Here is a 16,202-nt window from a genome sequence, read left to right on the forward strand (position 1 = left end):
GTATCTGTGAGTCTATTTCTGTTTTGTTTGTTCATCTGTTTTATTTTGCTTTTAGTTTCCACATATAAGTGAAATCATATGATATTTGTCTTTTTCTGTCTGACTTATTTCACTTAGCATAATACCCTCTAGGTCCATCCACATTGTTGCAAATAGCAAGATTTCATTCTTTTTATGGCGAAGTAATATTCCATTATGTATGTATACCACATCTTCTTTATCCATTCATCTGTCAATGGACACCTAGATTGCTTCCATATCTTGGCTATTGTAAATAACGCTGCAATGAACATAGGGGTGCATATATTGTTTTGAATTACTGTTTTTGTTTTCTTTGGATAAATACCCAGAAGTGGAATTGTTGGGTTAAGTTAGTTCTATGTTTAATTTTTTGAGGAAATGCCATACTATCTTTCATAGTGGCTGTATCAGTTTATAATCCCACGAATAGTGCATGAGGTTTCCCTTTTCTCCTCAGCCTCTCCAACACTTGTTACTATTTGTCTTGTTGATAATAGCCATTCTGACAGGTGTGAGGTGATAGCTCATTGAGGTTTTGATTTGCATCTCCCTGATGATTAGTGATGCTGAGCATCTTTTTATGTGTCTATTGGCCATCTGGATGTCTTCTTTGGAGAAATGTCTATTCAGGTCCTCTGCCCATTTTTTAATTGGATTTTTTAATGTTGACTTTTATGAGTTCTTCATATATTTTGGATATTAACCCCTTATCAGATATATCATTTGCAAATATCTTCTCCCATTCAGTAGGTTGTCTTTTCGTTCTGTTGATGGATTCCTTTGCTATGGAAAACCTTTCCAGTTTAATATAAACACATTTGCTTATTTTTGCTTTTGTTGCCCTTGACCAAGGAGATATATCCAAAAAATAAAATATCACTAAGACTAATGTCTTAGAGTTTGCTGCCTATGTTTTCTTCTAGGAGTTTTATGGTTACAGGTCTTACATTTAAGTCTTTAATCCATTTTGAGTTTATTTTTGTACATGCTGTAAGAAAGTGGTCCAGTTTCATTTTGTTTTGCATGTATCTGCCCAGTTTTCCCAACACCATGTACTGAAAAGACTGTCTTTTCCCCATTGTATTCTTGCTTCCTTCCTTGTAGATTAATTGACAATAAAAGTGTGGGTTTATTTCTGGGCTTTCTATTCTGTTCCATTGATTTATGTGTCTGCTTTTGTGCCAGTACCATACTGTTTTGAGTACGATAGCTTTGTTGTATAGTTTGAAATCAGGGAGTGTGATATCTTCTTTCACAAGGTTGGTTTGGCTATTTGGGGTCTTTCATGGTGCCACTATTTAAATAAGGTCATTCTTTTGTTTTATCTTTGTTGTTATTTGTATACGAAAGCTTTTGATTTCTTATATTAGTTTTACTCCTAGCCATCTTACTGAATTTTCTTACTATGTAAGAGTTTTTCCGTTGATTTTCTTGTTTTCTAGATAACAGTTATATCGTCTGCAAATAGTAACAACTTTACCTCCTACCTCCCATTTTTTTTTAACCTCATGTCTGTCTCTCTGACTTAATATGAATGCTTTTAGTATTTTCCCATTAAGCATTAGGCCCCTAATGGTTTTTTACTTCATAAAGATACTTTTCAATTCCCATATAAAATGATTCTTGCCCAATTGTCCATCGTTAGTTGAAAGGGCTCAAGCTAGAAAGGTCTTCATTATATTGGATAGATGTCAGCCTCCTAGTTGCTTCCTCTCATTTGCCCTCTGAAAAAAACTGAAGAGACCAGTCTCATTCATATGGTGACACTTCAGACTTCTGAGGAGACAGTGGGTCTCCTTTACATTGTTCCTCTCTGCTTTACAGCATTGGAGTTTAACAAATGTCCTTTGTCCTAAAAGTGCAGCGATGAGCAGGGTGAGAGTCCTTTGAAAATCTGCTGAGCACAGAGCTCCATGTTAGTACTCCGTGATATGCTTACGTTCCACCAGCAGTCAGCCAACTGGCTGATGCGTCAGGGTTTTTAGATGCTTCCCTGCCCTCGCTTTCCTGCAAACGGCACATATAAAATCACCTCTTTCCACTGTACTGTGGCACTTTTAGTGAAAATTCCATGCTTGTTATCCAAATTGAGACTGTTGGATTAATATTTCTTATGATCTTTTGAATTTTATTATTGATTCTAGACTTCTAACATTGATCAGTTATATTATTGATAAGGCTAAAGTCGCTTCTTACCTCAGCACCAACCACTTGTGTTTCATTTGCTGTCTAATCACTTACCTCAGTGTGTATATTCTGTGAATTTGAATTCTACTGCAAACTGCAAAGCTTACTGTAAGTCATGTGGATTCAAGTTTTTGTTTTTTGAAGTGAAAAATTATAATCTATGGAAGGGTGCCACTTTTCAGGTTTCAAATTCCAAAATTTTTGAAATTTTCATTTGGTTGAAAAGTAGGGAGAGCTGACCTGAGGACTTTTGTGACATTTAAGTGAGGTCAGACAGAATAAATAGTCGTGGAAATGAACCATTTATATCTGAGCTGCTTTGCTGTGTCTTGGTGCTTGAGCATCAGATGACAACTTATCAACAATAAGACACTACCACATTTTATCTTACTTTCATTTTCGTACTGGTACTTTATTTCACAGATTCAGTGAGGGCATTGTGCGTATTTATTTGTCAAGTCTTCATGACCTGTTCAGGTACTGAAAGCAGGATCTGATCCGATAATTTGGCTTCAGGACCTTGTAAACCTTTATTTTTTAATTGAGTGGTAAAATATAGCATGCAGTTGACTATAGTATGGAATTTCTTCCTTGACAGACTTCATAAAATTTAAGAGCAAAGACTTACCCCCAAAAAAACAGCGTCCTTGGCATTTAACAACCTGGTTGCTACAAAATGAAGTCAGTATGTTCCCTCCAGTTTGTAGAGATGAAATTTCCTCACTTATCCCTGCCACTTCCCCCTCCCCCAGAGACAGGGACTGAGCTATGAAAAGCGAGCAATTAAATATTTTAATTATAATATTATTATAATTAATGTACATTTAAAATGTCTCTTAAGTCATCAATTCAAATAAAATAAGCAATACGTCTACCCCAGAATAATATTCTAGATATTAATCAGGATATATATTCTCAATCATAGGACATATTTTTCATTAATTAACTGAAGCATAATTAGTTGTCTGCGGACATGTGGCTCAGTTACATCCATCCATTCTCAGCACATCTAAAGATAGTACTCTCTGAGGTCCTGGTCAGGTGGTAGATTCTGAAATAACAACCAATAACATACGAGGAGTTTACACTGACCTTTCTGGCGACAGGCACTGAATAGCAGATATACAAATAGACCCAGGCTGCTCCCCTCTCCTTCTATCCCCACCTTTCCTCTGAGAAACACACTGGGAGTTTTTGTACTTTTAGAAATGGGGGGGAGATTGTTACTCTGTACAGATTTTATGCTTTTAAAAACTTCTAAATTCGTTTGTTTTCTGAGTCAATGATACTTATTCCTTTTCCTGGTTCTTCACGTCATTCTCTAAGGTACTTAGAAGTAAAATTAGTCAACAGAAGTACAAATAACCTGGGGAAAAAATATCTGTGGATGAGCAGTGGCTACTATTTGATTTTAAAGCTTTTGTGGTACATTCATTAAAAACAAAACAAACAGAAAGAAATACAAAACCAAAGCAAACAATTATTAAAACAAAACGAAAAAACACCTATTCTGAGCATGCGCGTGAAGGCTATTGTGCTATTGTTTCCATTGACTATTATTCACGCACATCTCTCAGGAACGGGACACTGGCTCCTGAGCAGTCCAGTTAGGAATTCTCTCATTAGCAAGGAGCCTAACTTGTTACTCTCTCTAAAGCTTCTCCAAATGGAGGCCAAAGGAAGAGCACTTGTGTGCTTTATTTGTATAATGCTCTATGCCATGATATCAAGCAGATTAAAGCAAAGAGAAAAAAAGGCACAAAACAATTCTAGTTCGTTGGCAACTTTGGAGAGCTCCATCTTCAAATCCAGCAAGTCCATTAGTGTTTAAACGGTTGGGCTGTTACAGTGTGCTTGCCAAGCCTGCTGCCAGTTAAATACCACTACCATCACTCTCTTTTGATATAAATGGGAGATTTAGGAATTGCAGTTTGGGGGATTTTATTTGGCAATTAGAATTCTCTTTTCTTGCCAGGATTAAGCTTGTCTTAAAAAAATATTGTCTCCTTTAGAGATCTTCAGCTTTTATAACTTTAACATGGTGGCCGTGTACAAAATCATCACTCACCTTAAGTTTTCCACAATTCCAGATGTGGTAATAAGATAATTAGGGTCCTTTGTATTGTAGATTGATTTAACGTAATCTTAATCCAAAAGTGCCCTCTGAGCCAAAAATTGATACAGAAAATAACATATTCTTGGAGATTCATTAACTGGTAGTCTGTTTTCTGAATTTTTAAAACTAAAGTTTGTCTGGTTTTATAAAGGATGTTTTAGAAATCATATATATTGGACAAAAGTTGACAAAGATAGAAATGATTTAATAAAGTAATCTTAGTGAACAATGACTGTCTTGTAGAATCTTGCTTGCAAACTCTGGTGGTCATTAAAAGAGGGGGGAAGATAGTTATTTGTTTAACAAAAGATGTTCATTCTGTCAACATAAGAAACATCCAAACCCGTAGAGAATTTTCATGAATATATTTGAGCCAAACTGATGACAATTGCCAGGAAGCAAAATTTCAATGGATTAAAAAAATTCTCCAGAGAATGGCAGTTTTGCAGCTTACTTTATACATCAGAATCAAAGGAGATGTAAGGAGGGTTACATGATATTCATTGGTGGTAGATTAAGGGGGTGGGGTAAAGCAAAGCAGAGATAAATCTCTGGGGTGGATAAAAAGTAAAACAGAGGGAGAATCACAGACTTCTTTTATATTTGTGAGTACATGAGAGTGAATAATGGACATTTTACAGCACATAGAGATGGTGTTTGGGGAACAAGATAACAATGAGGGGTTCTGTGGCCTTAGGCTCTGGTGGGGTGGGTTGTGCCCTGAGGGGTCCAGAAAAAGGGATTACTCTGACATTCCTAGGGTCTGTTATCTTAGATGCAAAAAGACAATAGACAGACTCACTTAAGGTAAAGATTGACCTTTGTCAAGGAAGCTATAGGCCCAGGATGTGACTACCTGCCATGACCTGCTTTTAGTTAGGAATTTTTATGTTCAGACCATCCTATGTAGTTAATTTTGGTCTCTTGAGTTTGTAAGGCCGGCCATGCTGGCTTCACCTGAGCTTGTCAGGTTTAGTATGTGGCCCCTTTTTCATTCATAATTCACTATAGGATTGAAATATGATGAGTCGTTTAGCAGTGGTATTATATTTAAAATTATTATTTTCCCTTTATATTTAGATCTTTCTCTGGAATTAAAGGACTCCAGCTGAAGGTCAACCTCCAGCCCAATGATAATTACTTTTTCTATGTGAGAGCCATCAACGCTTTTGGGACAAGCGAACAAAGTGAAGCTGCCCTCATTTCCACCAGAGGTACTTTCTCCTTTGTACACAGCAAAATATTTCTAAGCATTCCCATTCCTTCCCTTCCACCAACCAGAGAAGACATCCTAGAGAGCAACTTCTTAAAGGCCCCAACCTGCTGGCAGGGCTAGATTTTTGGCATGAGGACCTAAGAATGGTCAAGGGTCAAATGTTTCTTTTATTTTTTTCTGGTTTAGAAGTTGAGAACCTCTAGAGGTTGAGAGGTTGGCTACCCATTAGCAGTCTGTCAGGGTGTCTAAAATACACTGATGCCCAAGCCCCACTCCTGGAGATTCTGATCTAATTGCTCCGAAGATGGGCTCTGACATGTGTTTTTAATCTCCCCAGATGATTCTTGTTTGCCTCAGAATTCGTGGGTATGTTTTGAATGTGTGTGGGATGGGGATATTCTTATTTTATTGCATTGTGAACTCTATGAACAAGCTTCCAGTCTTAGTCTTCTGTTTATTTGTTTGTGCCTACCACATTGTTTGTGCCAATTAATGTTGAATGAATGAATGAAGGAAGGAATGAATGAATGAATGAATAATTCAAGAGGTGATAGAACGGTTCAGTGACATTTTAGGGTAAATACCCAGATGATGCCAGCAAAAAAATGTTTGGCTGTTCTCAATGATTGTGAAAAAAACTGAGGAATGGAAAAGCGATCATTTTATTATTTTATCCTCGACCCAAAGATGGCACAAGATGGAGGGTGGCACCTTAAGTGATTTGCTTAAGCAGCCAAAACTTGTGTATGTGCCTCGTGGGTGATGTAGTTAGGGACAGCCTGATATTTATTAAGAGACGACAGGAGGGCTGCCTGCCTGGAAATGTTTTCCCTACATTCCCAACATGGTGCCTGCACCTTCCACTTTTACGGCCACTCCTTTAGGCTACACCAGTGCACCTTCACACTTAACGGGTACATGAATCTCCTGAGACTCTTGTTAAAATACTGATTCTGAGCCAGTAGGTCTGGGGTGGGGCCTGGGAGTCTGCGTTTTTAACTAATTTCTGGGGCACGTAGATGCTGCTGATGCAAGGAGCATACTTCACACAGCAGAGTGAGCTCTGATACAGGAGGTGCACCAGTGGAAGTAACCAGCCCCTGGTACTCACTAACGCCTTACGAAATTTTCAGTGTGGATCTGAAAACCCTGCGTGGGGAATTTTGATGTCAGGGGAAAGGGAGACTAAGGCCTGAACTATGGGACCTGGCCTAGGGACAGCACTTGACATTGTGGCAATGTTCTAATCCTATTTTCTCAACCTCAATAGGAACCAGATTTCTCTTGCTGAGAGAAACGGCTCATCCTGCTCTGCAGATTTCCTCAAATGGGACAGTGATCAGCTTCACTGAGAGAAGACGGCTGACGGAGTAAGTATTTGGTTGGTGCAAAAGTAAGTGCGGTTTTTGCAATTATTTTTAACCTTTTAAACCACAATTACTTTTGCACCAACCTAATAGAAGCAAAAAGTATGAGATGCTTCTACAATCGAGTATCCTGAGGCAGTGTCCCCTCATGGTGGCCTTGCTGTGCATCGTTTTGGTTCAATGAGCATGCCTAGATCGTAGTATTGAATATAAGTGTGTACACACCCATACAGTTTGGTTATGGTTCATTACTAGGGGGAAAGTGAAAGATAGTTCAGAACTTGGAGCAAATGTCAATATTTTTTTTGGAAATGTAAGCACAGATGGTTTGTGTAAAACATAGGCTGTTTTAAGGTATTGTGTTTGGTATAATGAAAAAAAGAATCCAGGTTAATTCTTCTATGATTTTCAATAGCAAACCAGATTTTGCATCCATCCATTTGAAAAGGAATAGAGGAGAGTGACATATTTTTGAGTTTCTTGCTTTGACCACATGTAGGATTTCCAGGCTTTTCAGACTTTCTTGCTCACCCCTGGCCCCAGCTCCCACAAAAAGAAACATCAAAGTAAAGAAGAGCCAGAAGCTGAGGGCACAGTGGGGAGACTACAATTTGCTTGCAATCTCTCATGGCTATTTGGAGGGTCAAAATGGCCCAATGGAAGAAAATACGTGAAAGTCTTTTGAAAACATATTGACGCTGAGGTGCCCAGTGTAGGCTGCCAGCAAGCTCTCACAATAAAGCACTGAGCCAACCAACAATGCCTTGCACTATTTTCCTATCAGGTTGTTATTCACCTGTCTCGGGCCCAGCTCAGGTGTTACCTTCTCCTAAAAACGGCCAAGCCTTCTCTGGCCCAGGCACCCTTTCATCTTATGTGTGAGAAGGTCTGAGCATGTGCAGAGTCGTTTTTCAGCCACTTGATCTTGAATAATCCTCAAGTAGCAGCCCTATCTTCACATCTTTGAATCCCCAGAATCTAGCATTGGGCCTGGAACACCGTACCTTGTTTCCCTGAAAATAAGACCTAGCCGGACCATCAGTTCTAATGCATCTTTTGGAGCAAAAATTAATATAAGACCGTCTTATTTTAATATACTATAAGACCGGGTCTTTAATATAATACAATATAATATAATATAATATAATATAATATAATATAATATAATATAATATAATATAATATAATACTGGGTCTTATATTAATTTTTGCTCCAAAAGATGCGTTAGAGCTGATGGTCTGCTAAGTCTTATTTTCGGGGAAACATGGTAGATGCTAAAGATACACAAATGAGTGAATGTAGGGGGAAAAAAAGATTTAAGAAATAGATTGAATAGATTGAGGTTTTCTGACTTTTTTGGACTTCTCAAAAAATCAGAAAGAAAAGAAATAGGTTGGTTGGTAAGAGTTCATACATAATAACTGGTGATAACTGTAATGTATGTTACAGAACTTTATTTGTTTATTATATAGAACTTTATTTGTTAAAAAGTAGCTCTTAGGTATCAGGCAGGTGGGCTTTGCTCCAGAGAGCAAGGGCCTGTCAGTAGCCACCTCTTTGAAATGAGGTTGTTGGGTAAAGATATGAGAAAATGAAACACATTCCCTTGCATTAATCATTTTCTCATCTGTTAAAGGGGAGAGGGAGAAGGTGCTAATTGAATACTAACACTGCTTAAATAAAAAATGCTTCCTTGCTGTTTCAGCCACTTCAAAGCAAAATTGAGCAATTCATGCAAACACGGTTACCCATCAGCAGTTGAAAGCGCTTGGTTCATTTCCCAATGCCTGTTATAAAAATAGCTCAGGTGAAACAGAAAGAGACCTTTCAACAACCTCTCAGGAGCACCTACTACAATCCAAAGAGGCCCAAGTCCCAAAGGCTGTTGACCACAAGCCTATACAAAGCATGCTCATCACACGTGGTCAGTTCCACACTCTGCTCTGCTCTGGGCTCACCAGGCGTCTTGCTGTTCAAGAGCAGCTCCTCATTGGTGTCTGTGCCCAGTTAAGTCACACACTGGAGCTCATGGTTAGAAAAGGTTTCAAGATGCTGTTTTTTGCAAGTTTTAGAAGAAATCTTTGCAAGTACTCTTGGAACGCCCTACCTGCCTCTCTTGTATTTTCTCACTCTCTTTGAAAGCAGACGTTGAGCCTTTTCTTTTTATCCTGCCATTATTCTAATGATTTCCTGGTGCCCTGTTCCTTCAAGAGAGGCAATGTGTGGTACTTGCATGTTGTATGTGGCAGTGGAAGTGTGTCAAATGCATATCGAGAGGTTAGGGAATTCTGTGGTAATAAGGTCTGTGTTGGGAGCACAATGAACAACGAATGTTTTCAGTCAAATTCCAGCAGTTTCCAAGGATAGAGTTCCACTTAGACTGTGTGTAAGTGTGCGAATGTTGATGTTGATGTGATAAAGGCTGGTGAATCCTGATCAACTTTGCCTACAGAGTCCCATCAGTGCTGGGTGAGGCGCTGCCTGCCTGTGGTCAGCATTACTGGGAAACCACCGTCACAGACTGCCCAGCTTATCGACTTGGCATTTGCTCCAGCTCCGCTGTGCAGGCCGGTACCCTGGGACAAGGGGAGACCTCCTGGTACATGCACTGCTCTGAGCCACAGAGGTAAGCTAGAGCCCTGCCTCTCCCCTCTTCATCAGAATGTCATGCATTGATGTCAGGCAGAGCTCTCTGAGGGTCTAATGAATAGCATCCCCCTTCCCTGCCCGAGTTCTGAACCAACTAAGAAACAAGACAGTCAAGTATATGGAGACTAAACTATTTCTCTGATTAATGAAGAAGAAAATTTAGAGATTGTGGTTCATTCCCGGGAACAAGAATGTTTTTTATATTGAACCCTATTAATAGACAGACTTATACCCACCCAAAGCCTTGTCCAGGCCAGCTTCCCTGCCCTGCAAAGCAGAGCTGGTCCCTGGAGAAACAGAGAAGGATATTTGTCTCCTTGGGAAGCTCATAACCAAGAGAGAGGAAAGAGGAAGGGGCTCTCGGGCCATGCATGGCCAGCTTTCCTTCTAAACTCACCCCAGAGTGGGGAGAGACCACAGGATAATGCTAAAAGGGCTCCCTCCACAGAGAAGGAGTCAACAGGACTGAGGAAGAAGTGGATCCCCAATACCCTCCCCACATTAGTGTATTTCAGGGGTTGGCAGACTATAGCCCCCGGGCCAAATGTGACATACTGCCTGTTTATGTAAATAAAGTTTTATGGGAACACAGTCCTGCTCATTTGTTTGCATATTGTCTATGGCTGCTTTTCTGCTTCAGTGGCAGAGTTGACTAGTTCCAACAGAAACTGAATGGCCCCCAAAGCCTAAGATATTTAGTATCTGGCCCATTACAGAAAAAGTTTACTAACCTCTGGTCTGTATTATTAGTAGGGTTTAGCTGGTTGATATGAAAAAGCTATTAACCTGTGTTACTCTCAGAGAATCATTATGATCTATTTATGCTCACGGGACAGCCTATTAAAAAAGCACTGGACTGGGAACCAGAAACCTGACTTTAGTCCTGGCTCCATCCTCCTATTGGCTGCTCACCAGAAGTGGGTTAACCCTTTGGGCATACCTGATATGCCTCATCTATCATCTATCTATCTATCTATCTATCTATCCATCCATCCATCATTTTATCAGTGATGGTAGTGATGGCCAGTCTGCTACTGTTTAGGGTTATAAGGATCATGTGAAATCAGGCACAGGGAAGAGCTTTGGAATCGTAAAGTATCATACAACGTGAGACATGAAAGCAGCCAATTTGTAATGCTTTAAAAAGGAAGCCTCCAATGCTTACAAACTCTCAGAGAAAGGCCCACAGATTGAGATTTTGTACATCTCGGGTGCACACTTCTCCCTGCATCCTGCTTGACAGTTTGACTCTCTGACATGGTTCATAAGGCCACTGTCTCCAAGAGCTATTTAAAGTCACATGGCATCAAGTCAGAGCAATTATGATTAATTGATGTTCAGCGCTGTGCAACGCTTAAGGACACAGCCCCTGCCCAGAGTTGAAAATCACTCAAACCTGGAGTTTATAATCAGTAGATTTAGAACTGAAACTGTGTATTGATTGATTTCATGAAAATTTCCTTAGATACTTGAATCCTTAAGAAGACAAATCGAAGGCCAGCCTCCGGTAACACATTTCTAGAAAACAGAATTGTAGGTTTTGTTCAACAGTTTCAACAACTTTGGTCTTCAGCTCTTTCAGGCCCAGGGTAGGGTCAGCAAGTTCAGGGAGGAAGAGTCACCCCTGACCTGTAGGATACTGAGAACTGCTATAGCAGACCCTCCTATGTTTTTCACTTTTTCTGGCATTATGATTTTAAACCAAGCAGTATTACTCTTGATTCTATTTGCATAAAATCCAAGCTTGAAGATGTCACAATTGGAAAGGAGGAATGAAGAGAGTCTGAGGAGAAAGAACCAACTGGATTTCTTCCTGTCCATTCCTAACCTGACCACCCTAGTGAAAGGCGTCCACTCCTCCTTGACCAGTTTCATCATCCCCAGACACCCTGCCTGTAACATTTTTCTAGTCTCCACCCATTCCAAGCTACCCTATGTGTCACAACTGGCAACTATTTCTAATCATTTTCATCATATCCCATCCTTTTCTGCTCAAAAGTCCACAAACATCTATAGGGGTAGCAGAACATAGGTGGGATCCCCGTGAAGAGGGGAAGTCAGAAAGAAATGTGACCGACCAGGCTGAGTGCTAAGGAGCCTTGAGGGGAGTAGCTGCCAGAGTGTAAAAGGGGTCTCTCAGTCTGGGCCAGCAGTGAGATTCACAGGGGTGGGTCCAGCTCAGGGTGGGGGGCCCTAGCACAGGCAGTATCAGGGTCCCACAAGTGTCTAGAGTCAGGCTTCTGGATGATCCTTGTTTGAATGGGAACCAGCAGTCCCAAGGGGGAACAGGCAGCAGCTGGGCAGGGAGTCAGGCAGACAGGCTTGGTTTCATGCCAGAGTTCAAGTTGGAGAAGAAATTAATGTGCTCAGGGGGAAATGGAGGCCAAAGCAGGGCAGGGAAGATTCATTCCAGGCTCTGCGATACTGGTAGAGCCAAGGCTTCAAGGAATGTCTGTCCATCCTTGGCCTCCATGGTGGGGAGGGACTGACTGACCGGGCTGGGCCTGGGGGCACCAGGAGCCTTCCATGCAGGGGTAGGGGTGCGACTCATTTGGGCGGGGGTGTGGCTCATTTGGGTGGGGGTGTGGCTCATTTGGGTGGGGGTGTGGCTCATTTGGGTGGGGGTGTGGCTCATTTGAGCATTCAAACCCTCTAGGTCAGTGCTGTATAATAGACATTCTGCAAAAATAAAATATATGGTGTCACATGTGGTTCTTGATCACTTGAAGTATGATTAGTAGGACTGAAGAACTAGATTTTAAATTTTATTTAATTTTAATTAATTGTAAGTGGCCACGTGTGGCTAGCGGTTACTGTATTGAAAAGGATGGATCTAGTTCCTGGTCCCTGACTTACCTATCCATACATTTCCTCCAGATCATTCACATGTCCCCTCCAAACCTGCCAGGCACATAGGATTGTTCTGCATGACACATAGGCTTATTCTGCCACCTCATCATTGCTTCTGCTGCCCCCCCTGCTTGGATCTCCTTCTCCCTCTCTTCCACCTCTCCACCCTGACCGTTCCTTTTGTCTGAGTGTGAGCCCGTCTGCTCCCCAAGCCTTTTGTAAGAGCCCCAGCCTACACTGCTGCTCCCCATCACTGCCACCTGCAATCTTTGTCTGCTCTGCAGGTTCCAGAACTTCGTAATAGTCTGTCATAGCTCTCATTAGCGAGGCATTGCCAAGGTCCTTTATCACAGCACAAGTCTTGCTTATCTTCCCATTCCCACGGACCTCTGCCTTTTCACATGTGCTTCTTTCTGCCATGAAGTTGCCAAATTGCCATTTCCTAAATCCACCTGCACTCCAGTTCCTGGGCCTTTAAGAGAGACATCACAGGTTTTAATGGTCCTTGGCCTTCTCCATACCAGAGTCACTTACCAGATTCTAGGACCTGAGTCTGCCCTCGTGCCTATCCCACCCCTCAGACCTCCTAGAGCCACATTCTGCATCTCTCTTCTCTCCTGTCTCTCATTTCTTTCCTTCGTCTGCTTTCATGGCCCCACCTTCTGTTTCTCATACTACCAGGAGAAGACGCCTACCTTGTGTTCTTTTTTTACACAGAGCAATTTAGTTTCTCCTGTTGAGCAGTTTTTCCATCCCAGACTGGCCTTGAATCTTTCCTCTCACAACCGAAACAGGCACATTAAATGTGTTTAGTAAACACTTTACCAATTTGTTCCCTGAGCTGGAGTCTCAGCTCTAGCCGTGTTTAAGCCATCAACAATTTTTTTCCTTTCTGTTCAGTAGAGTATGGCTTCCTGGGGTCCAAGGACAGTACATTCTGGTCCCTCCTGTCCCCCAGGGGGCCTAGTAAAGTGCTGGCCACACAGATATGCCCGATGAATACTTGTTGAATTAAATTTATTTGAATTGAAAAGATAAATCAAAGCCAACCAACCCATTTAGCTGCAAGGCTGCAAAAACATTTAGAAGATGAAAAGGAAAGTTGGTTCGGGGTAGGAGGGAGCTTACACAAAGGCTACAGTTGGGCAAAAATAATAAAATATGTCTTAAACATCATAAAGGCCCTTATGTAAGTTATTATAAATGTTTAAACTGTAAAATTAAAGCATCTTATGGCAGGCAAGCCTGCAGTACTTTTAAAAATACATAGCGGCCTCAAAGGAGTTTTGTTCAAAGGAATGACACACCATGAATGTGGCAGTTAAAACATGTGGGCAGCTGGGAAAGAATTAGAATGTTGAAAAAAGTCACAAGGGGGGCATCAGTTGGTTATTCTGGGATTGCTTCCTAATGTAGAAGGAGCAAAATTACTAAAAATGCTCATTTTTGGGGATAAGCTATGCATTTTAGCATCTAGAGAAGATCTGGTTAAAGTATTTGGGTCAAAACTATTGCAACTCATTGTTCTGCATTGAAGTTAATAACTGAAAAACTGGTTATCTCCACGTGATCTTCTTTATCATGGTCCTGCAAGATTCCCCGAGTTTTTAGTTTCCCATTCTGTTTCATTTCAGATACACATTTTTCTACAGTGGCATCGTGAGTGATGTTCATGTGACTGAGCGTCCTGCCCGAGTGGGCATCCTGCTGGACTATAGCAACCAGAGGCTTCTATTTATAAACGCTGAAAGCGGACAGTTGCTCTTTATCGTCAGGCACAGGTTTAATGAGAGCGTTCACCCAGCCTTTGCCCTGGAGAAACCTGGCAAATGTACTTTACACCTGGGGATAGAGCCCCCAGATTCTACGAGGCACAAGTGATCCTGCGCTTTCAGAGTTTGAAAGAGCAATGATCTGAAGTTTGGGCGTCTGTTGTTCCTTCCTTTGGGTGCTATACATTGTGCAAAATGTCTCCCACACATCTGCATGAATGACAGCTACGTGCACCGTGGTCAGCACGTGAGCACAGCCACCGAGGAAATCTTGTCTTTCGAGGGCAGCGTGTGAGTAAAGAAGATGGAGAAAACAACCTCCACCCTTTGGGGTATATATGTTTGAGTTCTTCCCGAAATTCAAAGGATTTGTACCTGACTTGGGAACCAAAATAGAGAAATGGACTTCCACCAGTTTTATTGGTAAAAGAAAGTCTTGGATGGACAGGTCTGAGTGAAGAGAGAAGATTGTGCTAGTGATACATCCCCTCTGACAAACACAGACTTTTTCCACAAGAAAAATGTGACCTTGCTTCATTCACTAAAGGATGATGAATCCTAATCATTAGAGAAAGTGTGTTAACTATCCTAAGTTGATAATGAACTCTTTTGTAATATATGCTGTAGAACATGGGTCTTTTTTCCCTGAAATTGTAAATGTAGTAAAGTGCTAGATATTAGAAACTACCAGTTTGTTAAATAAATGGTTAGAGTCTATAAAACAAAACATGTTATGTGAGCTTATTATCTGTACCTTACTAGTCTGGCATCTCTGGACCAGGACAAACTGCAGAGGAAATAACTATCACACTTCAGTGCATCGTGCTACTACGAATTTTCATGTAAGAATTTTACACAAATGTGTTTTAAAGGCTAAACACTTTCAGCCCATAATGACAGTCAACTGCTGGAAGCTGGAAATCTCCTTTTGTTGAAATAAAGTGGTTGGTCACTTTTTGATATTATATTGAAATCTCTCAAAATCTTCCTAAAGTATGTGTACTAAAGTTGATAAATCTAGAATGCATATTGAGATGATTGCTCTTATTTTCTATAATATAACTACTTGGATCATATTTATAGATTTTAACATTATGAATTCAGTTATCTATTTTCTTGAATCGAGAAATAATATCCTACTTTTGGGATATATTCTAAAATCTATTGCTCAGTAGCTAGAAAATCCAAACTGGATCTGTAGCTGCATTAATGGAGCCCCTTCAAAGCCATCATGACCTTGCTTTTAAATTAGAGCAGCTGCTGGCAAGATGGATACTTAGTGAAATAGGAGGAATAACTTGCTGCTTTGTCAAAAATGTTATCTACACTTTTTTCAAGCCATAAAAATATTACCAGGTTCTGAGTGATCAGCAACCTATGGTCATTATTACTTTGTGTGTGTGTGTGTGTGTGTGTGTGTGTGTGTGTGTGTGTGTGTAAATGTGGTGTAATTAAAAACAATAACAACAGCAGCAGCAGCCACATGAATTTTAGAATTTGTCTCCGTTTGGGTTCCTCCAAAAGTAGACCTCGAGATAAGGACTTAGTGCTGGTTGTTTACGTAGGAAGTAATTCTGGGAAGTACACATGAGGAAATGGGGAAAGTGAGATGGCAATGGGGAAGAGACAGAAAAGGACAAGTTTTATGAGTAATTATCACCACTGTGAGTACCTGGGGCTCATTGTGCTGGGGGCACCTTTGGAAACCAGAGGCTGGCATTGACGCACCCCTGTCCAACCTTATTGGTTGAGCATTGCCCCAGGGCACATTAAATTTGTATCTCCCATCTTTCCAAGTTGCATTCTTTGCAAGCTTCCATAGTCCCAAGAAAGCCTTCCAAGGAAATGAGATATATAGGTGCCTGACATAGGACTTGTCAGCATGCTAACAACTGTCTAATGCAGCTGCTGGTGCAGTCGAGTGAGCTGGGGTAAACGGCATAGTACCAGCAACATCTGCCATCAAGTTGGAAGGAGCTCTGGTGTCACACTGTAATGAGTATGATCAGATTGGAGTCTTGAC

The 16,202-nt window shown here is 40.8% G+C and overlaps 1 protein-coding gene across 3 annotated transcripts in view; it reads left to right on the top strand.

The window, feature by feature from the left end:
• Positions 1–14,906, top strand: part of CMYA5 (cardiomyopathy associated 5) — a 92,900-nt gene extending 77,994 nt beyond the window's left edge. For all 3 annotated transcript variants that reach the window (XR_016020647.1, XM_074328794.2, XM_019728192.3), the window contains 4 exons: positions 5,405–5,538; positions 6,811–6,910; positions 9,361–9,534; positions 14,042–14,906. Coding sequence is in view for 2 of the 3 variants with exons in the window: in XM_074328794.2 (XP_074184895.2) it covers positions 5,405–5,538; positions 6,811–6,910; positions 9,361–9,534; positions 14,042–14,288 (655 nt within the window). In the remaining variant the exon portion in view is untranslated. The remainder of the gene's footprint in view (positions 1–5,404; positions 5,539–6,810; positions 6,911–9,360; positions 9,535–14,041) is intronic.
• Positions 14,907–16,202: the final 1,296 nt, after the last annotated feature.

The sequence above is a fragment of the Rhinolophus sinicus genome, chromosome 3 (genome assembly GCF_057876585.1).
Source record: "Rhinolophus sinicus isolate RSI-liver-muscle chromosome 3, RSI-T2T, whole genome shotgun sequence".
In the NCBI taxonomy this organism is placed as follows: domain Eukaryota; kingdom Metazoa; phylum Chordata; class Mammalia; order Chiroptera; family Rhinolophidae; genus Rhinolophus; species Rhinolophus sinicus.